Source organism: Podarcis vaucheri (genome assembly GCF_965113315.1).
Source record: "Podarcis vaucheri genome assembly, chromosome: 10".
In the NCBI taxonomy this organism is placed as follows: domain Eukaryota; kingdom Metazoa; phylum Chordata; class Lepidosauria; order Squamata; family Lacertidae; genus Podarcis; species Podarcis vaucheri.
The window spans coordinates 28,145,821-28,173,533 of record NC_138748.1 but is presented as its reverse complement, the minus strand read 5'-3'; the positions used below and the strand labels follow the sequence as shown (position 1 = coordinate 28,173,533).

Sequence of the window (27,713 nt, the reverse complement as noted above, 5' to 3'; positions counted from 1 at the left end):
GGTGTACAGCTTCTGGGTCATGTGGCCATCATGACTAAGCTGCTTCTGGCGAACCAGAGCAGCGCACGGAAACGCCGTTTACATTCCCACCGGAGCAGTACCTATTTATCTACTTGCACTGTGACGTGCTTTTGAACTGCTAGGTTGGCAGGAGCAGGGACCGAGCGATGGGAGCTCACCCCGTCACGGGGATTTGAACCACCGACCTTCTGATCGGCAAGTCCTAGGCTCTTTGGTTTAACCCACAGCACCTCCTGCATCCCTATCTTCACGTAAAGGTAAAGGTACCCCTGCCCGTACGGGCCAGTCTTGACAGACTCTAGGGTTGTACGCTCATCTCACTCTAGAGGCCGGGAGCCAGCGCTGTCCCCAGACACTTCCGGGTCACGTGGCCAGCATGACGAAGCTACTCTGGCGAGCCAGAGCCGCACACGGAAACGCCGTTTACCTTCCCGCTGGTAAGCGGTCCCTATTTATCTACTTGCACCCGGGGGTGCTTTCGAACTGCTACGTTGGCAGGCGCTGGGACCTCGGAGCGGGAGCGCACCCCGCCGCGGGGATTCGAACCGCCGACCATGCGATCGGCAAGTCCTAGGTGCTGACGTTTTACCCACAGCGCCACCCGCGTCCCTATCTTCACATGGCTGCCGTTTATCTAGCTCTGTATACTGTATATATAGAAAGAAGGTATCTGAAGAAGTGTGCGAAAGCTCATACCAATAACTAACTTAGATGGTCTCTAAGGTGCTACTGGAAGGATTTTTATTTTATTTAGTATATTTTATATAAAAAGAGAGACTTTTGCTTCCAGCGTTGCAAGGGGTACCTTAACAGCTCTGCCATTCTGCGACTCAAGCTCGGCGGCCAAGAGGCGGGAGCAGCAAATGGGCAGTGGGCGGGGCTTGTGGCCTGTCGTCACCGGCGCCGCCGCAGGAGGCCTCTGGGTCACGTGGCCTTTCGCTTCCCTCGGCCTCTTCTCGGCGTACTTAAAAAAGGGGGCGGGGAGAATGGAACGGGGAAGCGCGCGCGCCTCTCTCTCTCGTGACAGTCCAGCCCGGCTCGCCTCTCCCCCTCCGCGCTCCAGCCCCGCTGCAAGGATGGCGCGCGCCGCCGCCGCTGCTTCTTCTGCCTGGACTCTCCGTTTCCTGCTTTTGTCGTCGGCCCTCGCTTTGGCCTCCGCCCGGGCGCGGAAGCCCAATGTGGTGCTGATCCTGACCGACGACCAGGACACCTATCTGGGCGGAATGGTAACGCCTCGCCTCCCTTGGGAAGTGGTGGGCGGAGGGGGGGTGTTTGTGGATTGGGGGCCTGCGCACGCGGAAAAGAGGGGGAGAGAGGGGTCTCTGCAGTGGGAGAGAAGAGGCCGAAGAGCCGAGACCTGGGAGGGAAATGGCTACGGCCGCCTTTGGAGAAGGAGGAGGCTTGCCCGCCTTCTCCCAACCCTCGACGTAGCGTACGTGCCTGGAGGGGAGGGGAGCCCGCTTATCTCCTCGGTGCCAAAGGAGCCAACTCCTAGGGAGCTGAGGCTCCTTCGCCCCCCCCCAATAAAATATAAGAGGGGGCCGGGCCCCTCCAAAGTTGATGGGCATTGCCATTCAAGTGGTGTGCATGCACTGCATCATGTGATCGGTTGTGCAGGGCGGGGCTTACCTGGGGTCTTACCCCACCCACCAAAAAATATTTTTTTCAACCTCTTGGTGCCATCCAGTGCCTGATTTACGTATAAGCTAAACAAGCTATAGCTTAGGGCCTCACTCTCTTGGGGAGAGTGGACCTATTAGGTCCATAAATTACCATATAGCATATATTCAACACAAAAAAACAGCGACAATTCTTTGTTGACAAAGGGCAGCTGGACATATAGAGGGCCACGTTACCTTCAGTAGCTTAGGGCCTCATCAAACCTAAATCCGGCCCTGGTGCCATCCGATTAGAAGCCAGGCTAAGGCTGCGATCCTGTGCAGGCAGGCGTGAACTCCAGGGAACAAATTGAGTCATAGGGATGCATTGGCATGGCTGGAATGCCCAAGGAGCAGTTTGAATCCACTGGGGTGGAGGGTTAACCAAGGTGTGAAGGCCAATATAGCTTGGCTTTCTCATGCTTGTAAGAGAAGAAGCCCCACTATTCTGTAATGGGGAAGTGTGCCAGAAAGGCCCTTGGGTGTGAAGTAGTTCTGGAAAGGCCTGTTGCGTCTTTTAGCTCCAGAACTGGGGAGAATTGGTTGTGTGCATCTGATATGTGGTGCAGGGTGGTCGACCTTTGGTTTTCCCTCCCACAAATGCTGAGAAAGAGGGGGCATGTGGTGGTTTACTAGAAGTTAATGTTGGGTGTGGCAGTGGAAGTACACAACTGGATCATCTCCATCGGAGAATCAACATGTTCAAGTTTTGCCTGCACATTCCTTATGGCCAGGTTGTGTAAACTGACCGTTCTCTTTGCCAATTAAGCTAATGCATTTATCATAGGTTGCATAAGAACACATTGTGAGCCTATTCAGTGAAACAGAATTTTGTACATTTGAGAAATGATCTGGGGTTTTGTTTGTTTGTTTGTTTGTTTCCAATTATGGAAATGTGTTGAACAGGTTACAACAGTGTGTCACTTCCATTAGTGAAATAGCACTGGGTGTAGGAATGTTCTTCCTTGTTGGAAGGATTCAGCAAGAACGTGAAGCAATACACTCCTTGGCCTTTTCTACATGGGCAAAGCTAACTTTTTGTTAGACTAGGCCTCAAAAATGGCCATCGCTGTTTTCTTCTTCTGGTGCTTTTCCCATCAGACCACTAGGCACATTTTTGCTTTTAAGACAGTGCTGTGGGTGCCAGTCACAAAAGGGCTGCCATGTGGCATAACAAAATTTCTTCTGTTGGTGGGGGGTGGGGGCGGGCAAAGCATAACTCAAAATAGAGGTGGGGCCATGTCTGCTTCTCCTCCCCTCAGACAACCTCATACTTGCTGCAGGAAGTCACCTGTGTCCTGCTGGTTGTGATTGATTTCTCTCTTGCAACACTCACAATAATGCTCTTGCTATCTAATAACGGGGACCATTCCCCAGGTTCAAGAAAAATACACAAAATGGCCACACCATTGTCTCTACTGCATACTCACTGCACACATACAGCCCCCAAACACTTAAATCTCTCACACAGACTCATGTACTTCACGACCACAAACTACACACAACCACAAACTTCTAAATTTTTGCCCACGTGAATTGCTCTCTTAGAGAGACAAAGGGCATACATGAACACACCCACATTGGGAAAGGCCCTTCACAGGTGGGCCATTTGTAATTAAAAACAAACGAACACACACACACACACACACACACACACACACACACACAAAAGGGCCACAAACCTGGCATCCACAGGCAATCCCTTCAGAATAAGAGGGAGAGTATCTATGAGCTATGGAACCGTGTGCTTGTAGAAGTACTGTATTTTTCGCTCTGTAAGACGCACCAGACCATAAGACTCACCTGCTGGCTGTCCTGGCTTCTTGCTTGGCCACGCGCAGCCTCTCCCGGGCAAGGGAAGCCTTCATCCCCTGCCCAGGAGAGGTTGCGCATGGCTAAGGCTCCCTCAAGAGCCACGCTCCCTTTAAAGAGCGCACAGAGTGTGTGCGAGGCTCTTGGGGGCTTTTCCCCGAGGAGAGAGAAGGGCAGCCCTTCTCCTTCTTCAGGGAAAAGCCCCCAAGAGCCGCACACACGCTCCATGCGGCTCTTTAAAGGGAGCGCTGAGCAGAGCCTCCCGCCTGCATTCACTCCATACGACGCACACACATTTCCCATTACTTTTTAGGAAGGAAAAGTGCCTCTTATAGAGCAAAAAATACGGTAATTGCTGGATTCTAGAATGAAGGGGCGGGGGCTTTTTAAAGAACTGGTAAGACGTTTAAGTTCCTACTCACTTGCTCACAAACTTGCTCATCACCTGCTCTCGGAAGGTTGTGGTCTCTCCTTCCTTGGAGGTTTTTAAGCAGAGGTTGGATGGCCACTTGTCATGGATGCTTTAGCTGAGATTCCTGCATTTCAGGGCGTTGGGCTAGATGACCCTTGGGTCCCTTCTAACTCAACAGTTCTGTGATTCTATGCCCATCTGTGGTGCTTTGTTTTGCTTCCTTTTGGGAAAGAACACTGTTGAGCTTATTTAATTTGTTTGGTGTTTTTTTATGCATTGTTGTAAGTAGCCATGGGTATTTGGACGGAGATGTGTTTAGTACATAAGCTACAGTATTGCTCATACTGTATTTAGCAATAAGTGCTGGTTTCCTTTTTAAGTTGCAAGCCTGAAAGTTACCTTTTAGTATAATAATAAATGAAACACTAACAGCTAGAATTTGTTTTGGTACTCTTGAAGTTGGTATTGGGTGTTAGCAATCATTGAAATTGGTTACTTAAGTAGCAAGTCCAGCATTGAAGTTATTTACTTAAGTAACAAGCCCCGTTAAGTAACAAGTGCAGTCCTCTGTGTATTTAGTCAAAGTAAAGCCTACTGTGTTCAGTGGGGCTTATTCCCTTCTTGTGTGTTCAGGTTTGCAAGCATAAACACCTCCATCTTCCTGCGGAGTCATCTTATAGTTGTAGGTCTTTACATGTATTTCCTTTCTTTCAGACACCGCTGAAAAAGACCAATGCTCTTATTGCAGAGATGGGGATAACCTTCTCAAATGCAGTAAGTACCGAATCAGGCTGTGCTGTTGAAAATACTGCCATTTTTACCGCTGAGTTTATTGTATCGTTCTCACAAGAAAACCTAAAAAGGGAAGAAGAAAGGGACCCAAGGGATGAATCAACACATTGTTTATTAAAGGCATAGAGAGACCTGGCAGAACTGTTACCTTGGTGGTCCACTGTTTCTCCATGGTATATCATTCAGGTGGTGACTTTTGCTGTTTCTTAGATAGCAATTTTAAGTCAACTGGGAGTTGGAGCATCTTTCTTATGAAGAAGAGTCATTCTCAGACGGGGTTACCACCTGAGTGCTACAAAGTACAGAAAATGGCTGGTGATGCCACCTTAGTCTTCTCTAGTATTGCTCTATGTTTTCCATCTTTTGTTTTCAACCAGAGGGACAGCATAATGTTTCCCAGAATCCCGGTTTGTTTTCTAGGTGGAAATGCGACAGAGTGCTCTGTCAGCTCCTAGTTGGGATTCAGCATTGCCATGTTAGGATCTCTGATTGCCATCTGTTTCAAAGTCTACTTGATCATCTTTACTTTAATGATGGACAACCCGTGTCTATATGCTAGAGCCCGCTTCCTACTGTCAGGAATGGCTGTGGTGATACTTTAACTATAAACAAAGGTTGATACCTGATTTGAGTCTTGGTCAGCTTTAGTTAGATCACTTTCAGTTTCTGCAGCCTGAAGATGTGCACAGGAGTCCAGAAGGGGTTGGGTCAGTTACTTGCATTGTGATTCTTGCGCTGCATGGCTGGTTTAAGGTGGCCAGCCCTGGGGTGGACTGGGTAGAAGAGACTGAATATCTCCCTAGGAGAGGTGTAATGACACTGAGTTTAAAGGAAGAGGTTGTTATGAAAAAGCCCTACCATTCTAGTCAACTACACTTTGAAGCATCACATTCTGGGGCAGGATATTTCACCGTGCATGGTGGCAACCCAATTCGAAGCTTTTCTGGGTCCATTTCAGTCTAACTCATAACGTGGTTTCTGGACTAAAACAGCTTTGATCACCCTGGTAGAAAATTTGCCCAGGAGCTCGTTGAAAAGTATCTTCCTTTTGATTTTGCCGGATTCCTCAGTGCCCATCAACCATGGTATCCTTTTCAACTGTTAGGCAGGTATGAGATTTGGAAGCAGATTTCTGGTGGTTCCCACCCTTTCGAGTGCAAAGGGGTGTGTGGATTGCTACTTGACATCTTGATGTTTGGCTTATGCTATATAACATCTACAAGAAACTGCCGTCTTGAATATATCAATGATACGGTAGTCTAACATGGGGCTGTCTTTGAAAAGCCTTCTCAGTAAGTGAGGCCAAAGGGCTGATGAAACAATCAACTATTCAAATGATTGCTTTTTATGAGGCTGCTGTATGCTACCTTGGGCAATTTAGAAATTAAGTTGAAGAGGCAGGAAATTTATTGCTCTTACAGCTAGACAAGTAACCATTTATTTGCTCCCTGCCAATAAGATACAGATCTTTCTAATTTGCTTGCAGGTTAGTTTCAGGTGAATAGTGTAAAGATTTTAAGGGATTTGCATACTAAACATTTTATAGACAGAAATCTTGAATGTTATTAATTATATTGTAGATATTTCTGACAACATGCAACTTATTTTCTCCCCATGTTCTTTTATCTTCTTCAGTATGTGCCCAGTGCATTGTGCTGTCCCAGTAGAGCAAGCATCTTGACAGGAAAATATCCACACAACCACCATGTTGTCAATAACACACTGGAGGGAAACTGCAGTAGCAAATCCTGGCAGAAGATTCAGGAACCATTTACCTTTCCTGCCATCCTCAAGTCCATGTGCGGCTACCAGACATTCTTTGCTGGGAAATACTTGAACGAGGTACAGTTTTGTGTGTACTGTGCATATATATCTTGCATGAATGATCAGTCTTAAAATGCTTGTGCGTGCATCGAGACTTTACTAAAAAAAACTCAAAAGTAGCAGTTTGTGTGAAAGGGAGGTTAGGATATGCAGTGAGCAGGAGTAGTTTGTTAAGTATAGTAAAGCTGACTTTTATTGCATACAGATGTCTGCTCTGAAACATTTGCATTACAGCTCCCACATGTAAGCACTCTTAGGTGGCTGTTTCACCAGAATTGCGTTTTTCCAAGCAAATGGATCTGCTTTTAGTGGTAAAGCTCTGTGATAGAGCTGGTGCCATCTAGCACGGTGTGATCAGGCACAGTTAGTGTATCATGTACAAGATCTACAAGAGCCAGTGTAATAAATTGAAGGCCCTCTTGCAACTAAACAATGGCTGGGTTGCTGCATTAGCCACCTGTGGTGCCACAAGACTTCTTCCCCCCTCTTCACTCTTTGTGTGCCCCCACCAAACTTTATAGAGCAGTTTTGTCCTGGAATGAAGGAAGAAGAGAGGAAGTCTTGTCGCACAGGCTGAAGTCCTTATACTAATGGGACACAACCCCTTTTCTGCATGAGTGAACTTGCAACCGTAAGCAATCCCTTCCTATACCCTTGTTTAAAACCCATGATTCCCAGGATAAGATGAATTTGGAACCCTGCTCAGGTCCTCAGGCAATAGCCATCCATAGGTTAGACCAGCCTTTCTCAACCTTGAGTCCACATATGTTGTTGGACTACAGCTCCCATCTTCTCTGACCCCTCATCCTGATAGCTAGGGATGATGGGTGTTGTAGTCCAACAACTTCTGGCGACCCAAGGTTGAGAAAGGCTGGGTCAGGCGAAGGCTTTCTGGTTGGGATAATTATAATACCAATGACTTGCTTCATATTGGATTCTTTTCATTTGCAGTATGGAGCAGACGATGCAGGAGGAATCGGTCATGTTCCTCCTGGATGGAGTTTTTGGTATGCATTGGTAAGTGTCTGTTAAATATCTACAGTTCGCTTTATATGTTTTACCATCGTATAATATGCCAAGCTCTTAATTCTTGAAACTGAAACGATGGGGGCCCTTCAGAAATAAAAATAATTAACACGGAACCTTGCAGCCTTTAACATTGGCCTTTTATTCCTGCCATCATTCTAGCAGACCATCTGCATACCTGTACTTCATAATACAGTGGTACCTCAGGTTAAGTACTTAATTCGTTCCGGAGGTCCATTCTTAACCTGAAACTGTTCTTAACCTGAAGCACCACTTTAGCTAATGGGGCCTCCTGCTGCTGACGCGCCGCCGGAGCACGATTTCTGTTCTCATCCTGAAGCAAAGTTCTTAACCTGAAGCACTATTTCTGGGTTAGCGAAGTCTGTAACCTGAAGCGTATGTAACCCGAAGCGTATGTAACCCGAGGTACCACTGTATTAAGGAGTTTAGAAGAAGAAGAAGAAACACTAACCCTGAAACAAGTAAACTGATCAATCACTGCAGTAGAATTCCCAGAAGAGGAGTCGTAGCATGGTGGCCACTAGTGGGAGTTTAACAGAGAAAGTTCTCTCAACTCAAATGCCATGTTAGCCACAAACTCACCAGGTAGCCTTAGGCATGCCATGATTTTCCCTCTCAGCCCCTCCATGTGCAATATAGGCGTAGTTCTGTTGTATAGAGTTGCAAGATTACTGAGAAGGTATGTGAAGCATTTTAAGCCCTGCACCATATGATTCTTTATTTATTTATTACCAGTGTGTTAGTTTGGTAAGTCTTACTGGGATTTAAATTTATCTCATTGTGACTGGGGACAAGTAACATTCTAACAACAAACCCCTTGGATGTCTCCTTTTGAATATATAAAGTGGCTTTTGTTTTCTTCCGCAGGAAAAAAATTCCAAGTATTATAATTACACACTTTCAGTAAATGGAAAAGCACGGAGGCATGGTGAGAACTACAGCGTTGATTACCTGACAGATGTACTGGTAAGGATTTCTCAGCAATTAGGTGTTTAGCAAGATGAATTCTTGCTTGTTTCCAAGACTATATCGGGTCAAACTCCTAGTATAATTCTGAAGCAAAGGTAAAATCCTGAGTGTAAATGAACACTGGGTGTCCTACAGCGCAAAGCATTTAAATGTACCTTAAATGTACTTTCTAGAAAGGCACCAAAACTGCCTAGCTATAACACAGGTTGTTGTTTTTAATTGATAACCGTGAGGTAATAGAAAATTTTATATATATTTTTTTAAAAAAAACAATTGTAAGCTTTGTTAGGTTTAATTGTCATTCCGTTATTTTGGTCAACCATTTTGAACCCAGGACAAGTCCTCAAACTAGTTATGCCCCAGTAACCAGTTTGATAATAGCTACCAGGATGACAGTTGAAAAAGCAAGAGAAGGTTGAAATGCAGAGCTGTGATAATAAGATTAAATTATAATGAGATTAAAGGTCACAGTTAAACGGGATGACCAACCTGTGTTACAAAGATGATTTTATTTTTAGCAATGCTCAAAAACATGTGCACTAAATGTTTTTACAATACCAAACCCTTTGTGTTCCATGCTACGGTCTTTGGGATTGGGGTGTGGCTCAGTTGCAGAGCACATTTTACATAGGAAAGATTCCATATTTAATCTTCAGCATCTCCATGTAGTTGCTGGGAGAGATCCCCGTCTGAAATCCCGGTGGGCTGCTGCCAGTGATTTGTTGTTGTTTAGTTGTTTAGTCGTTTAGTCGTGTCCGACTCTTTGTGACCCCGTGGACCAGAGCACGCCAGGCACTCCTGTCTTCCACTGCCTCCCGCAGTTTGGTCAAACTCATGCTGGTAGCTTCAAGAACACTGTCCAACCATCTCGTCCTCTGTTGTCCCCTTCTCCTTGTGCCCTCCATCTTTCCCAACATCAGGGTCTTTTCCAGGGAGTCTTCTCTTCTCATGAGGTGGCCAAAGTATTGGAGCCTCAGCTTCACAATCTGTCCTTGCAGTGAGCACTCAGGGCTGATTTCCTTAAGAATGGAGAGGTTTGATCTTCTTGAAGTCCATGGGATTCTCAAGAGTCTCCTCCAGCACCATAATTCAAAAGCATCAATTCTTTGGCGATCAGCCTTCTTTATGGTCCAGCTCTCACTTCCATACATCACTACTGCCAGTGATAGAATCATAGAATTGTAGAGCTGAAAGGGATTCCAAGGCTCATTTAGTCCAATTCCCTGCAATGCAGGACTGCAGAGTAGACAATACAGTCCAACATGGACCAATGGTCTGACCATTGGTATAAGGCAACTTCCTAAAATAATAGCAATGCATTGTTGGACAAGAATGGCTACCCATAGTTGGGATAGCATAAGTTTGAAGCAATGGTGTTTTATCAGATTTTCCTCCTTTTTGTGTCTGGACACTAGCATGGCATCACATGTTAGACCTAAAGAACTCTGGTACTTACTTTGATAAAATAAGAAATAAATATGCCCTGCCTCTCACATAGAATTTAACTTCTGCTCAAAGGAAAATACAAAAGAAAGGAACAGTTGAAATACATGTAACTCTTCCAGTGCAACAGGGATTTGTAATTTTGGAGACTCTTGAGAGAATCTGTATCTGATAACTTGGACAGCATTAAAATAGAATTAAAAAGGTACCTGACCATTAGGTCCAGTCATGACTGACTCTGGGGTTGCGGTGCTCATCTTGCTTTATTGGCCGAGGGAGCCGGCGTACAGCTTCCGGGTCATGTGGCCAGCATGACTAAGCTGCTTCTGGTGAACCAGAGCAGCGCACGGAAACGCCGTTTACCTTCCTGCCAGAGTGGTACCTATTTTTCTACTTGCACTTCGACGTGCTTTCGAACTGCTAGGTTGGCAGGAGAAAATAGAATTAGCTTTAAGTTAACAAATTTTTTTTGGTTTTCAGGCCAACATGTCCTTGGATTTTCTGGAATATAAATCCAACTTCGAGCCGTTCTTCATGATGATAGCAACTCCTGCACCCCACTCACCTTGGATAGCTGCTCCTCAGTACAAGAAAAGCTTTCAGAATGTCAGTGCTCCAAGAAACAGTAATTTCAATATCCATGGAAAGGTATGGATTATCTACTACAAATGTGTTAATTAGCGATTACTAGATATAATGAATTAATCTTCATTTGAGCTTTTAAAACAGCTGATCACCATGGGAATCTGTCACGAGAACCTGCCATGTGGTCAAGGCATAAAAGTACACAGGTGGAAGTTGTGGGTCTACAGGGGGTGAACTTGATTTCTCTACAAAATACAGAAATTTTTGGCAAGTGTGATGAGTGTTTAGGCTAAGTCAGCTCCTTTGCCGTTCGTAATTTTGTTTAGTTTCCTGTTTGTATCCTTCAATATGTGCAGCCCTTATATCACCTCTAAATGTGTGAATTGTACTCTTGTGATTAGTTGTCTGTTCTTTGGAAATGAGCTTAGTTGTTGTTGTTGTTTTAACAAGTGTCTATAGGGTTGGCACTATTTAAAATCAATAGGTCCTTTTCAGTCTTCTGACTCAAGATGAAAGTATTCAAGCATCCCCTATTTGCCTTTCTAACTTATAATGAAACTCTGCCAGAATAGTTGTCATTTCTAATGGAGCTTCAGAGAGTGCTTTAGTGACCAATCAGCCTACACACACACAGAGAGAGAGAGAGAGGGGGGGATTTAGGCATCTAGATCTTCAGAATCTGACGTTGTTGCATCTGTGGCTTGAAGATTGCTAAGTAGTGGTCTCAGGAATTTATATCAATAAAATGGTGCCTAGGAGTACTGTGTTCACAGTAGTGAATGTATAGTCAGCACCGATCTAATGCAGCTAAGATTCTAACTCCCACTTCTGTTACATTACTCATCAAAGTGCCTTAAAACTATTTGTCCTTCAGTTGCTGTTGCTGCATAGGCTCCTATCTTGAACAGGCTGTGTTCTACTGTATAGTAAAATGCGTTGGAACGTGGTTAGTCAAGCAATGACGCACAGTTCTTTTCAAAAAATAGTCATTCACGTTGTCAACCCAGATTAGACTGGAGCTATTTGTGCTGTTTCTGAGTAAAGGTGAAGGCCATGCAGCTCTCAGCCTCATTGGATGAGAATTATGAAGGAGATTTCATCAGCGCTTACTGTTATCTGTCTTTCTACTTCTTTCTACTTCCAGTTCAAGGTCCTGTTTGTTTTTTAAAGTCTGAACAATCTCTCAAACGTTCTCATTCCTCCTTGTGGCCCAAGAGCATCTTGTGTTCTGGCAGTATGTTTTCATTAAAGCAAAACCTTGTTAGATTCCATTTTAGGAGAAGCTTGCGTACATAGCAATAGGAAACTGACTGCAGAGTCCATGAATAGAGTCATCTGCCAATTTCCCCCTCTCCCTGCTGCCCCAACGCACCTTGAAAATTGGCTCCAGAAAGTTGGGGGACCCTCCAGAACAGGGTGAAAGGTGGTATCTGGCTGCACGGGGAAGGATGAATTGTCAAAAATCACTTTCCTTTCTCTTCTGTTAGCAGACCTATCCAATCAAACAAAAATCTTTCCATGAGCACAAAGGCACCAAATGGATTATATCCCGTATCATTTTGGAAAATTGTGCTGCTAACGTTATATTGGTTTCTAACGAAATTATTACAAAATAATTAACCAGTGAGCCTGATCAAATGCCAAATATGACAGCATCTTTCTTATATATGACAAAAGTTCCTGAAATTAATTTATGACACCAAGAAAGCTAAAGGGAAATAGTTCCAACTGTTAAGACTACAATCCTATATCCACTTATCAATGAGTAAGCGCCATTGAATTCAATGGGATTTACTTCAGAGTAGACATGGCTAGGATTGTACATGTTATCTGAACTGGAATAGTTTGGGTTTTTTGTGTCTATCATTCCAAATCCCAGTGACTTGAGGTGGGTAAAATGTTGATCACAAACTGAAAATTATGTCGGTTAAACCCAACCTTGGTCCATCCTATCAAAAGGCAATCCAGATAAAATAATATCATTGTTGGCTTTTAAACTGAATCTTAGTTTGTTCCCTTTTTTATATGCTTTAAATTGTTCTTCACCCTAAGTCTTTGGCATGAGGCGGTGGGCAAATCTAAAGTAACAAATGTTGATAATATGTTTTATAGGACAAACATTGGCTCATCAGGCAAGCAAAGACACCAATGACTAATTCATCAATACAATTTCTAGATGACGCTTTTAGGAAAAGGTAGGAAACGTATACTAATATTTTTTTGAATGGGATTTCTTGAAAAACTGAAACGGAGCGCACACACACACACTATATATCTATATATATATGCAGGTTTTGGTGTCTTCGGGTGTCTTCCCGTGTAAGAGTCGGGGTGTCTGTGCGACGTTTCGACGAGGTCTCACTCGTCATCTTCAGGCTGGTGCTTTCACAACTAAATGCAGCACAGCCATCTTCTCAGAAAAACTCTTCACAAGCTCAAGAGGTCAAGACACGAAAGCTTTAGCAACTAATCTACACTTAATGACCCACCCAGTGATATTCTGAATATCACTCATGAAATCACCCAAGATATCCCTCAAGTAATTAAGGAACAAAAGAAGAAAAGGCACACTAATCTAGGAACTTCCTCTTTGCCCAGAACGTTGGAGGCTATACACCACACCCCTCAACAGTATTTATAGGAACTCAAACACCAGACTCTGCTCTGTTCCAGTAACAAGAAGCCGAAAGCACCAGCCTGAAGATGACGAGTGAGACCTCGTCGAAACGTCGCACAGACACCCCGACTCTTACACGGGAAGACACCCGAAGACACCAAAACCTGCATTCCTGTACCCGTGAAAATCTACGAAAGCTATATATATATCTATATATATGTGTGTGTGTGTGTGTATAGTTATCTTTGAAAATCTACACGATATATTCTTGCTTTGGGTTATGAAATAAACTGCAGTTGGCCGAAGAAGGTTTGGTTACACGAATGTCACATCTGCCTCTCCACCTTTTCCTCACCAAAGATTCCTTTAAACAGCTGGTGTCTTTACATACCTTCTGTACCAGAGAACAGCTGTTGCTTTTAAGTAGCTGCTGAAAGGGATAAGCAGAAGTGACTGGTGACCATTGAAGGTGGTGAAGCAGAGAGAGAGATAGCTTAAAGACATGGAACACAGGCACATGCACACCTGGCTAATCTCACCTGACGCTGAAATACGCTCTCCTGTTACACTGGCATGCGCTCGGCCCTTCTCTCTTGTTGCTGGCATGCACTCACATACACTCGACTCCTACCCTCTTCTCTCGTATATTTATCAAACATGTGATCAAAGGGAGGGAGGAAGAAAGACAGCCTGGGAAGGAAGAAATTGTTTCTAATGTTTGGTGTTTTATTATGGTTTTTATATGTGCTGGAACCTGAGTGGCTGGGGAATCCCAGCCAGATGGGTGGATTATTATTATTATTATTATTATTATTATTATTATTATGCTTTGCGAAAAAGGAAACTCCTATCTCATTGATTAGCACAGTAATAAAAGGGTCTGTTGATGAGGGCAGAGCAGGGAGAAAGTTTCCTTTCCCCATGAGCAGATAGGAATGTTTCTCTGCTGTGTGTTGAGAGATGAAGCTCCTATCACATAGCACAGTTAAGAAGGCATAGCCACCTCTTAACCATTAGTGAGCGAGCAGCTGGGATCAGGAATAGTCCCCTATATGTAATAGTCCTTTGTGCCACAGATCCACAGTCAACACCTTCCCTTGTTGGGGGTGGAAGCTGTGCTTGCGTGCATTGCTCCTCTAAATGGCTGCAGCGCTTGTGAGTCAAGAGAGCCTTAAGTAAAAACCCCGAGCAGAGAAGGGATTTCTCCCTTGCTAAGGCCTCTCTCAGCGGCTCCCTGTGGCCACTTCTGATCTTCTTCACATGCGTGCCTGAGAGTGAGTCTTGTGGGTCCACCTGTGCAGCGAGGCAATGGCTCAATGGTCAAAGAATGTTAAGACGCTGCTAAAAGTGGGTTGCTCGTGAATGATGGTTATGGATACTTAACTTTCATGCAAATTACTGTTTTGGAGGGCTGCGATTGGCTAGGTATTGAAAGTCCTCCAAAAAGGAGGCTAAGAGAGGAATCATTGGTTCATATTAGCCTTACTGAAGGGTATCTTTTCAATGGGTAGTGCCTTTAATATATTTTTTTCTGGAGAGGGTGGGGTTGTGCCACCTGGGGCAAAATGCATGCACAGCGCATCAGGTTTCACTTTCTGTTGACCAGAATAGATTTCAGAGAACAGGGGGCAGAAAAGAGGTAGTGAATTAGTTATGTGTGCAGATGCGAGAGACAAAAAAAACACTTTCTCTTTCTGGCTCTTAAGGGGTTGCTTCCTTTTCTGCCCATTGCAACCAGCTGCCTCTGGAATAAGCCAAACTTGCAGTGAGCTGTTAAATAGTACCTAAGTACCCAGCTGATGCTTTTACACCCCTCCCAAAGTTGTGAGTCTTGCAGAATTTTCAAACATTTGCTTGAATTTGCATCCCATGAAAATGGTGGCTCTCATTATCAAACAAACTAGATCAAGGTATTGATAGATACAGGACCTTTTTAGAATAGAAAACAGAAGGGCTTTAAAATTTTAAAAATATATAAAAAAGTCTGCATAGATTTAATGAAACTCATACTCCACTTCACATTTGCATGCACATACCCTCATACATTTAACACACTTAAACTTTCCTGTTTGCTTGCAGATGGCAGACACTTCTGTCAGTGGATGATCTGATTGAAAAACTGGTGAAGAGGCTGGAATCTCATGAAGAGTTGGATAATACATACATTTTTTACACTTCAGACAATGGCTTTCATACAGGTGGATGTGTTTTAGTTATATATAAATATATTTAAAGGCTGTAAACTTTTATGCATGCATTTGAAACAGCTTCAGATAAGTGGGAGAAGTGATGCAAATTTGTGGCTTTGGAAACGATTGGCATCCAAACATCTTAGTCCTATGTTCTCTCTTTGTGGTCACTTCCTGGAATTTAGCTCTAAGCTAAAAACAATATAGGGGTGACCGAAAATAAAGTGTTTCCCTAATGAATAAATGCAGACCAGCTGGGGATTGAACAAACAACAAGAGGGATAAAGCAGAAGTGGCTAAACTGTGACCCACCAAATATTATTAGACTCAAACTCTTACCAGCCTCAGCCAGCATGGTTGATAGTCAGAGAAGGTAGGAGTTGTATGCTATCAACATCTAGAAGGCCAAAGGTTAGCCCCTCCCTGGGATAAAATAACAAAAGCTGTCAATGCCAATATATAGAATTTCTGTTCTGCATGTTCCTTAGGTCAGTTTTCATTGCCTATTGACAAACGACAGCTCTATGAGTTTGACATTAAAGTTCCACTGTTGGTGCGAGGACCAGGAATCAAGCCCAACCAAACGAACAAGGTAAAGTTAAGTGCAAATACCTGCGACCATGTTGTTTGAAAGCAGCCTGGTTCCAGAATATTCATTGTGTGAACTGGGAAAAGAATTAAGTATGAGTGACACTGGAAAGAGAGAAAATGTTGAGAAGCGGAAACAGAATAGGCAAAGAGAAGTGAGTGGTAAAGCCTGCAGTTGTGTAGAATGGAATAGTCAAAAACCTACGAAGAAGAAACCTACTGCTTCTGAATCGGACTTGCAAAGAAGCAACAGCAGCTACAAGCCTGTGTGATTTAACATTGTGTGTGTGTTGAGTTGTTACAAAGCTTCTTGCCTAGGCACTGGCAGTTCTTAGTCACACGAGGGACTGGATAAATTTGGTTGTTTACTGACCTTCTCTAAATATTATGTTGCAACTCAATCAATCAATCTTTATTATGGTCCAGAGACCCAACAAATCGTTACAAAGCAATGCACAATTCAGTCAGCCTACCTCCAGGTTAAACAAGCATTTTGTTCAGACTTAAAGATAGGGATCATTGACAGGGAGGTCGTGGCTGGAGTAAAGAAGTTGCATGATTACCTCTATGGCCACCACTTCACAATAATGGCGTCTTTAGTGGTAGCATCAACTATGTTGCAACTACATAAAGGGTGTGAAAAGTATTCTAATGATGTCTAGAAAACTGGAAGATGGACCAGGACTCACACTAGGGATGGCGCTTCGTTGCTTCTGCAGACACCCTTTTAAACATGTGTTCACATTAAATAAATAACTGGTCCCAAATCATAGATTAGCACAGTTGGCCATAAGGTAACACATTAATAAAAATAATAGTCAAGGTGTGTATATTAGAATGTGGACACCTTTCATGTTTCCCCCCCTGTCTTCCTTTTTGCTCTTTTGTCTTGCTTATGGAATGCAGTGGGATGGAAGTTCTTAGAAGTTCTCGTGCAAGATTAGAGGGGAGAATACGAGGGATGGCTCGGATAAGAATTAGTTATTACACAGAAATGATCATTGTATTTTCTTGTACCCTTTTTGTTGTAAAGCAAATGTTAATAACAAATAATTGCCATTTAATAGCAGAAGGAAGGTATCAACTATAGTCCTAGCTTTAAATGGAAGATGTTCTGAATTGGCAGCTCAGTCAGTACATGCAGAAAGCTGGCTGGAGGAAATGGCAAGTACTGTTTAAACTGCTTCCCCAGAGCCTTAGCAATACGTTCCCCCAGCTTTTCAGAGCACAGTGGAAGTCTGTTTATGTGACAGAAGCAAGTGTAGACTAACATGCTTGCACCAATATGCTTGGACCCTGAAAATGTGCATGTTTCCACTTGGACCATAATAGGAAAATCCATAATATTTTTTTATGTTTCCTTCTAGATGCTTGTGGCAAACGTTGATTTGGGTCCTACTATTTTAGATATTGCAGGCTATGATCTAAATAAAACACAGATGGATGGGATGTCACTACTACCACTACTGGTAAGTACATTGGTGGGGTTATTATTATTAGGTTATTCTGGTAACTGCTCTAAACATTGTTCTCCAGTGATTGTTCTTCCACTCTAGATTATGATGTTCAGCAGTCGTAATCTCCTCTACCTTGTAGATATTTTCACACATCCCTTGCTGTTGGTATTGGTAGGAGTGATAGCTTCAGTGGTAGAGCACAGAATTTGAACCCAGGATCTTCTGTATGCAGACACCCACTAAAACGGAAGGATCAGGCAGCATGTGATGTGAAAGAACAGTGTCTGAGAGGCATAGAATAGCTGATATCGAGCTGTAAAAATAATACAACCTGGTGTAAAGCAAATCGGAGTGTATATTTATTGAACACAACCAAATTTACTGATTAAACATATTGTGAAATAATTTGAGTACTGATGCAGCTTGCCTGTATCTTTTTTTTTTAAAAAAAATTGTCTTTATTTTTCTTGGGTTACAAATTGCACACATCATCTCTATTTTCATATCATAAAGTCCTTTCTGCAGATCAGTTGTATTCGATGTGAAACATTGTTGTATACAGTGTAAGGTTGTTTCTAGTAGCAAAAAAAGGGAAACGAAGCAAAACACTTTGTGATAAGTTCCAGAGGAGCTAAAAGAACAGTGCATGTTTATAACATGCAAACTTAGCATAGCACAGGCATAGGCAAATTCGGCCCTCCAGATATTTTAGGACTACAATTCCCATCATCCTTGACCACTGGTTCTGTTAGCTAGGGATGATGGGAGTTGTAGGCCAAAAACATCTGAAGGGCCGAGTTTACCTATGCCTGGCATAGCATCTCTGAGCTCTGTAGTTGTACCTCACACATTTGTGCCATTTTTATTGTGAATCTGGTGGAGAGCACCTAGTGCATTTAGGGGACACTTTAGCAGTGTGAAACTTCATATAAATTATTTCTCAGCGGTTCTTCAATCTCTAACATCAGTTACTGAAGATGACATCAGCTTTCAGTCATGAAACTATAGGGTGCAAGGACTGAGGCCTTCTTCATGTTTATACTTAGTCTCTGCTGCTGCTGCTACAAGTTTCAGGCTTAGTCTCCACAGTCCAGAAGGCTAAAAGCTCTTTTTGTTTTATGACGCTTCCATTCTACTCGGCCTGACCCACACAGTTGTTGACATTTGCTTTATTTTAGAGAGGAGATGCAAATGTGACCTGGAGATCAGATGTTTTGGTTGAGTACCAAGGAGAAGGACACAACAGCAGTGATCCTACCTGCCCTTCCCTTGGACCTGGTGTCACCGTACGTAGTTCTGTTTTCTTCCATTTGCTTTTAGAATCCTTACCTGAAGAATGTTGAGAAGCATGGGGTCGCCGAGGGTTTGTGTGGAAAGATTAGGAGTGGCATCTTGTACATGGGCCCCCAAAAAGGAGGAGTTTAAAGGCAAATTTGCAAGTTGCGTCTAGGACAGTCTGTGGGCTGGGTCGCTGTCCGCTGTCGGTGCTCTGTATTGTTCGTGTGTAACAATGGATGTGTGCTGCCACATTGTAACAGAACTTTTGTTTTTATAGCATTGTTTTCCAGATTGTGTCTGTGAAGATGCATACAACAATACATATGCATGTGTAAGAACACTCTCTTCTTCATGGGATCTGCAGTACTGTGAATTCGATGATCGTGAGGTAATTGTTGTTTTTTGGGTTGTTTTTTTATTTTTATTTTTGCAGTACCATGTTAACTTCAACTCCTGATGTATTTATTCTGTGCAGATGGGAGTAACAGTTCTAGGAGTTATTTATGCAAATCCCAGAACCTGGTTAACTAAGTAGGTTAAATTTAGTGTGATCAGCTATTTCCCATTTGACCTGAAAGCTCCCTCACCAGACAGCTGGTTCAGATATCTATATTTAATCATCCTGTTCGTTTTTGGTTTGTAACTTTCGTTTCAGTTATGCAGTTAGCAAGACTCCCGGGGCTGCTTCTGACCCCAAACGACAATTCTAACTCGTTAAATACTTAGGTGAACTTTGACAAAGGGAACCACAACCCACTCCTGTAAGAATTTATCCGTGTCAGTAAAATGCAATGCAGGAAGCAACCGTTAGTAGGGGTATATAATTTTGCGGTTCGAATTGCCGTGACAGGGTGAGCTCCCATTGCTCTGTTCTGGCTCCTGCCAACCTAGCAGTTTGAAAGCACACCGGTGCAAGTAGATAAATAGGTACTGCTGCGGTGGGAAGGTAAACGGCATTTCCATGCGCTCTGGTTTCCGTCACAGTGTTCCACTGCGCCAGAAGTGATTTAGTTATGCTGGCCACATGACCTGGAAAGCTGTCTGTGGACAAATGCCGGCTCCCTTGCCCTGAAAGACAGATGAGCGCCACAACCCCAGTTGCCTTTGACTGGACTTAACCGTCCAGGGGTCCTTTACCTTTTTTACCTTAACCTATAATCTTGCTAGTCCAGCACTTACCTTCTGTCTTCTGAAGCAAACTCAGTGTCGGCTCAAGAACTCTGAAAGTTTTCCTTTACAAGCAGAATCTTGCAATGAAAAGATACGTAGAGAAAGCTGTGTAAGTTTAGCCAAATGAAGCCGGTAGAGAGATGTGTAAGGAATATGACAGCACTGCATGACAGAGAATTGCCATCTTGTCAACAGATCACAACTTAAGAGAATATCAGTTTTAATAGAATACTGTTATTCTGTGTTGTCATTATGAAAGTAGTTCTCTTCCTACACTTCTACAGCAATCAATCCCTTATTCCCTCTTCCAACTGTCACTCTCAGTTTCTAGTTAGATTCTTCAGAGGGAAGACCCTCTCTTCTTATTTCTCAACCCATGATATATATATATATATATATATATATATATATATATATATATATATATGCTTTCGTAGATTTTCACGGGTACAGGAATGCAGGTTTTGGTGTCTTCGGGTGTCTTCCCGTATAAGAGTCGGGGTGTCTGTGCGACGTTTCGACGAGGTCTCACTCGTCATCTTCAGGCTGGTGCTTTCGGCTTCTTGTTACTGGAACAGAGTAACAGTTCTGTTCCAGTAACAAGAAGCCGAAAGCACCAGCCTGAAGATGACGAGTGAGACCTCGTCGAAACGTCGCACAGACACCCCGACTCTTACACGGGAAGACACCCGAAGACACCAAAACCTGCATATATATATATATATATATATATATACACACACACACACACACACACACACACACCCCGCATCCTAGTGGACATGGTTATATTTTCAGTTGCTTTTAGTATAAGTTCCTATAACATTGGTGCAGAAGTTTAGTATTTTCTTTTGTGCAGAGCAATCACACACCAGGTAACTGTGTAATGGCTAGAAATGGGTTTTTGGCATGTTACTCCTTACCTGCATTGGCAGTGAATACTGCTCTGTTTGGCTTTAAAGAGGCAGTAATTTTAATACTAGGAGAAAAGAGACCTGCGTGCATAGCTTGCTCTGGATTGTACCCTCAGCTGTATCTCACTGCTGGAGTGAGCAAACATTGGGTAAGGTGCTGTTTGCTACATGCCGCAAGGGATGTACGAAAAACAAGGCTGGGGCCGAACATGAGAGTACGGTTCTTGTTCTAACAGGTGCGGCTCTAGCAGTAGTTGTTAATGACGAATGTAAACCCTAAGGTTTGATGAACCGGTAGCATCGTAAATTGAAACGAGGCAGGCAGCTTGAACACTGAGGAGGGAACACAGGTCTGTAAAAAGATCTGGGACAATTGGCTTTGAGAGGATTTTAGTGACCTACCTCTCCCTTTAGAAGCGAAATTTAAATCCCATTAGTAAGATGTTGGCTGCATGAACACTTGCTCATGAAGCGACATCTGTCACCCCATAGATCATCAGGGTTGATTCAGCTGACCTGGCAGGCTAGGCAGATGTCCCCCTCCCTCCCCGCCCCATGTGCCTCCCTCCCAAAGCTTGCACGCTCGGTGAAAGAGGGCGGCCATCTCACTTGACAGCGCCTCCCAGTTATCGTGAGGGTGATCCACGATGAGTGGTGAAACTAGAAGACGATGAGAAAGAGATTTGGTTTCTGCTTACTGTCGCACAAACCAAGCTGAAGTTCAGATGTATTGCTCCCACAAAAGGAGCTACAGGATGGGATCGACAAATGGATTTATCTATGTGGCATCTACAGTGGTACCTCGGGTACCACTGTAATTCGTTCTGGAGGTCTGTTCTTAACCTGAAACTGTTCTTAACCTGAGGTACCACTTTAGCTAATGGGGCCTCCTGCTGCCGCGTGATTTCTGTTCTCATCCTGAAGCAAAGTTCTTAACCCGAGGTACTATTTCTGGGTTAGCGGAGTCTGTAACCTGAAGTGTATGTAACCTGAAGCATATGCAACCCAAAGTACCACTGTAATAGACCATGGTAAGATGTAATAGCAATCTTCATCATAGTATCTCTGCCTATAAATTCTCAGTTCCATATTATTTAGCCTGTCCTGTCTTTTTTTTTTTAATGCAGGTGTTTGTCGAAGTTTACAATTTGACTGCAGACCCGCACCAGATTACCAACATAGCAAAAACCATAGATCAAGAAATTTTAGAAAAGATGAACTATAGGCTAATGATGTTGCAGTCCTGTTCTGGAGCAACTTGCCGCACACCAGGGGTCTTTGATCCAGGGTAAGCCTGCACTTAGTGACCTATTTCAGTCATTATATAACTTTGCAACTGTTTTTGAACAGTTCAGGCACATAGACCTTCCCTCTTGGTCTTTGAGTTACTGTAAGTAAAATTTAGTTACAAGGTTTTAAATCGGAATTCTTGCAAGTGAGGCAAGTCTTTTTAATAGTGAAGGCTATCCAACAAAGGAACATCGCCCTGCAGTGAGGCGTGAAGGCTGCTCCCCGAAAGGCCCTTTCCACCTGGGCTAGACGGCATGGCCCATACTCGCCAGTTCCACTAAAGAGGCTCCTCATGAGGCTGGAGGAACATCGCCCGGCTAATGCTTTATTGAATTAATATGCTGTAAACCACTTTGCCTGTGGGTTAAACCACAGAGCCTAGGACTTGCCAATCAGAAGGTCAGTGGTTCAAATCCCCGCGATGGGGTGAGCTCCCGTTGCTCGGTCCCTGCTCCTGCCAACCTAGCAGTTTGAAAGCACATGAAAGTGCAAGTGGATAAATAGGTACCGCTCCGGCAGGAAGGTAAACAGCGTTTCCGTGTGCTGCTCTGGTTCGCCAGAAGCGGCTTAGTTACGCTGGCCACATGACCCGGAAGCTGTATGCCGGCTCCCTCGGCCAATAAAGCGAGATGAGCACCACAACCCCAGAGTCGGCCACGACTGGACCTAATGGTCAGGGGTCCCTTTACCTTTACCTTAAACCACTTTGAGATTTTTATTAAAAATATAAAGCGGTAAATACACACACACACACACACACACACACACACACACCCCTGAGACCTGAATACTAAGATCATTTATCTTGAATAAAAGGTTTCTCATTTTTCCTCCCCTTACTTACACCCAACCTGATTCTCTAGAGAGGATTGGGGGGGGGGGTGTTAAGTTGTGGGTTGACATAGCAGCCGGCACAGCGATTTCTTCAAGTAGCTCTTTTATTCTGGTAAGCTGGAAATAAACTGCCTGCGAACAGCTCAGCCGGCCTGTATTTATAGTCAGCCGGCTGTCAACATTGTAACAATAACAGCTCAGAGTTCCCGCCTAAAATAACGGACGCGGACCTGAGTGAAAACTATCTACAGACCTGAGTGAAAACTATATACAGTATCCCCCTGTTGGCCCAGGGTGAAACTACACTACATAACAGGGGGGTTGCGGGGGAAGGAGGTTTTCCTTGGTCCAAGCCACAGGCTTTAAAAGAAACCGCTTATCTGGGCCCTAACCATGAAGTCTTTAAAGCTTATATATCACAAACCCCTTGCTGCAGCTTGCTTGTTAGCAGCTGCTTCAAACACTTTTGAGCTTGGAACTAAACAACGGAAACAGTTGCTTCTTTGAAAATACTGTGTTCAACTAAATGCAGCATCTATACAGCCACCATTCATTTTAATGGAGCACGGGGTTCTTGCATGAATGTGATGTAACTAATACAGCAGAGGTTTCTCTCGAGGAAAAGATCAGCGAGAGATTCTGTAACACACATAGAATGCTGATATTTTTAAAAACTGTAAATACCAGACTTGACTTGAAAGCACTTGTTTTTCCCTCCTCTTCTCCCAAACTCACCCCTTTCCCTGCAGATACAAGTTCAACCCACACTTGATGTTCAGCAATCATGGGACTCAGGCTCGCAGACTTTTTACACGGTCCCTGTAGCTGCAGTGACTAGCCTGTTTTGTTAACATTTCTTCAAAGTGACTGCAGAATATCTGCTGAATCCACTATGACTACATCTGAAAGGCATGATTGGCGGACTGTTTGGAGAAGATGACCTCCCCAGTTGGTTATTTTGTGCAATACGTGCTAACAGACACGATTGGTCTAGTTCCCTCAAAATCTGATTACCACATCAATCTGAAAATGGCACCCTGAAGTACAATGTTGACTTGTGGCCAGGAATCTCAATTTGTTTGGTGTTATGTGAAAGACCTCAGGTGGAAACTGTGTTAACTGCTTACCTTTGAGAGCTGGTCCTAATGTAAGTTTTTTGGGGAGGGGGAGCAGGGTCATCCTCGGCCTGCCCTGTAGGCAGAGGTTATATATTGCCTCCCTACAGCACTACCGGCTAAGCTTTTTAAGGAGATGCATCATGCTTCTGGGTTGTGTTTAGAAGTCTAGTCAAGTTTTAACCAGGGAGGTTGCCATTGTTTTTCTTCTCAGCCTTTCAGGACTCGTCTGGAATTGCTGGTTAGAATGTATGTGCCTATTAGATTGTCTCAATATGTATTAATCAACTCTCTTTTCAGATCAGAACCAAGTAAACCACTAAATGGAGAGAGACACCCCCCCCAAAAAAAAAGATAGAAAATGCGCTGAATGTGCCATTTATTTTGTATGGGAGCCACTAATTTAAGAGTGATATTTTAACTGGAAAATGTGCATTCTGAAAAATACAATAGAATCTGACATCCCAATGTAGCAATATATACAGAGGAGAGTATTTCCAGTGCCTCATCTGAGAAAGTTGCTTTAGGATATAATGCTTAGTGTGTTGCCCTTTATGCCAGAAAACTGCAAGTCATATTTATTTGATGCCCAGAATTGACACTTCTTATTCTTGATTGGCCTATGCCTGTGAAATATATTGTTAGCACTTGTTGAACGTTTGGCCCTATTTTTATTTAATATTAAGCCGATCAGACTATTTTGCTAGCTGTTATCGACATTTGCTTGAATACCAGACCAGTTCTCTTCAGTTGGCTGACTTATCACCCAAAGGGCATAGCTCCTTAAACACTTGGGCAACACAACGCCCCCAAACAGTTTTGTCCCAATCGTATCCACTTAACAATAGATAGGAGCAACAAATCTAAATGGACCTCTTCTATAAGAATGGCCTAGTTGGACATATGCTGTGTCAGATGATAAAAGCTGAGGTCACATAAAGAGCAGCAGGGTCAAGGAGGAATAAGGTGAGAAGGTGGCTTGAGTCATCCTGGAAGTGGCGGGGGGGGGGGAGGAGAACATGAAAGGAAATTGCTTCAGAGATTCAGGCTGTTGCTCCAGCCAATTTAAACACCTCTGAAAACCAGCAGGGGGGCATTGCTCATCAACTTCAATGATTTAAATCAGAGCTAGAAACATGTCAGTTCTGCTGCAGTTAAATATATTACGTGTTTTTATTTTCTGTTTGTCATACATAACATTGAGAAAGATTACTCTTGTCTCCCCGTCTGCATTTTATACCTCTAGCTAGAGTGGATAAGAAGGAGTTCCAACATATTTTAGTAGCAATCTCCTATACCATATTAAGGTTAACTTCCAATATATTCATTTGTAATATTCTGTTTGTGTGGACTTGAGAGTAGGGGTGGGAGCCTGTAATCACCTTGAGGTGGTTGGACTCCCAATTCCCATCAGTCCCAGCCATCACATTCATCAGTCGGGAATGATGGAAGTTCAGTGGTATCTGGCAGGCCACCGGTTTGCCACCCCTGACTTTAAGAAACATTTAAGAGTTAAGGTGTTTTACTTTGTATGAGCAGAAGATTCTGTACTGCATGTCTTAAACAATGTTCATGCTATCAAAACTAACCATACAGAATGAGTGCAACAACTTAGTAGTAGTTTGGTATATTTAATACTATGAAATTCACCAGTTGATTCCTCACAAGGCACTTATGAACCAGGTAATACACAATAGCAATTCAGGAAGAAACACGGGATCTTGTAAAACATAGAATGGAAAGATTTTACTTGTTTTGTTATTTCTTTAGGTTCTTACTATGATTTTCTTTCAGAACAGTGAGCTTGCATCTCAAAATGTCTTAAATGTGTTAACTTCTAACTATCCTATCCAAAGCTGCATATCTTCTGTTAAAAAGCAAACAAACCACAACTTGTGCAATTGATTTTAGTTCACACAAACTGGACTTTCCCTTTTCCTCCACCTGCAGATCCCTATACAACCCCAAAATTTGCTCTGGGTGGGGATTGGGGGAGCTTTGGGGGTGTCAGGGAGAGGCAGTCCGATCATGTCTCAATGCACAATGTTGGCATGGGAAAGACAGGCTGCTTTGAATTTGATGCCAAGTGGAATCATAAGAATGAAAGGACCACTAGAAACCTACTTTTAGCCAGTCTTTGCGCCTAAGCATTTACCTAAAAGTACACAGCCCCACACACAGATCTAATCACTTCTTTCTGTAAGAGTCTAGCTATTGTTGTCTGTTTGCACTTTATGATGAAGACGCTGTCGTCCAACTGTTGGATACCAACAGAGGCCTTACACAGTATTAGTTTTAAAGAAAACGTGACGGTAACATTCACATTGCTAAACTGAGAGCTGCTTGGCAGTGATGTGGGAGCAAACTATGCAGTAGAAAATGAATCTGCCTGGCAAGCCAATTTGCACACAGTTACTCATGACATTGCATAGCTGCTATATATTGTGAGCAGCAGCCCAGTGTTGACTGGTGGAGTTTTAATTAGATTTTTTTTTCCACAGCTCACCTCTCTTGTGCAGAGAAAAAACAACTTCTAGTTCAATTAACAGAACCTATCGATTTTTTTCAGGGCTCGTTAACGTTTCACAGCACTGCCCTATCATCTCAGAAGTTTCTACTAAAAAAACAACTCTTGGCCAAAATGCAAGTTCTTTTAAAAGGCAAGTTATTCTGGAAGGCTGTCTGTTCATATGTAACTCACCAAATAGACAGTCACTGCATGTAATTGCTAGGGTTTTACAAGTGCTTGTACTAAGTAGGTCTTTTTTTTGTACTTAGGCCCCACACCACCAAATCCATCCTGATCAGTACAAAACAAAAACAAAAAACCTCTAGGAAAATGTTGTTTATAATGCTGCTCAAAACCATGGCATTTTCTGTTCAGTTTTCCTTTAAGTGTTGCTGTATGACAACTATGTATGCTAGTTTTCTTACTCATGAATCATAGCAATTTTTTTAGAAAGTGCCCTTTGAATGACCCTGTATTATTGCTGCACTTTTCAGTAATTAAATTTATGTACAACAAAAATAATTGTTTGTGATGAACTGAAATTAAAGGCACACACATCTGAATTGTTGAGTGACGTATCTATTTGGTGATCACGACACATTGATTTAGCTTTGCGAGGAACAGCTTAAAATTCTGTAAAAAAACACCACCACATCCTGCATCCACATAATGTTCTGAAGTATACACACCACTTGGCAGCAAGAGGCAGGACACCCCACTACACAAGACCACTGCGTGTTGAAATTACACAAGTGCTGCACTCTGTGGCCACTGGCACAGTTGCGACTCCCTTTGTAGTGCTTTTAAACACAAGCACAATTAACACTTCATCTGTTTTATTGGGCCTTATGTTCTATAGTGGTACCTCGGGTTCAGTACTTAATTCGTTCCGGAGGTCCGTTCTTAACCTGAAACTGTTCTTAACCTGAAGCACCACTTTAGCTAATGGGGCCTCCTCCTCCTGATAACCTGGTCTTATTTAAGGCTTTAAAGGGAACAATCAACACTTTCATTGGCTCTTTGAAAGCAGAAGAGGTGGTGTAGAATACGTCCTGTATGTTCCTCTGAAAAAGGTATTGTTTAGCCTGCACATGTAACTCAGCAGCTGTTTTCTATGAGTTAAAGCATGGGTAGGCAACTAAGGCCCGGGGGCCGGATCCAGCCCAATCGCCTTCTAAATCCGGCCAGC

The 27,713-nt window shown here is 43.2% G+C and overlaps 1 protein-coding gene across 1 annotated transcript; it reads left to right on the top strand.

Annotated features, from left to right (window-relative positions):
* The first annotated feature begins 958 nt into the window (after positions 1-958).
* Positions 959-27,087, top strand: GNS (glucosamine (N-acetyl)-6-sulfatase). The gene is made up of 14 exons (XM_082239693.1): positions 959-1,247; positions 4,618-4,677; positions 6,331-6,537; positions 7,471-7,536; positions 8,434-8,532; positions 10,459-10,626; positions 12,676-12,758; positions 15,260-15,378; positions 15,858-15,961; positions 17,325-17,426; positions 18,593-18,700; positions 18,970-19,080; positions 21,904-22,064; positions 23,650-27,087. The coding sequence occupies exons 1-14, from the start codon at positions 1,008-1,010 to the stop codon at positions 23,723-23,725; spliced, it is 1,704 nt and encodes a 567-aa protein (XP_082095819.1). The 5' UTR covers positions 959-1,007; the 3' UTR covers positions 23,726-27,087.
* The last annotated feature ends 626 nt before the right edge of the window (positions 27,088-27,713 follow it).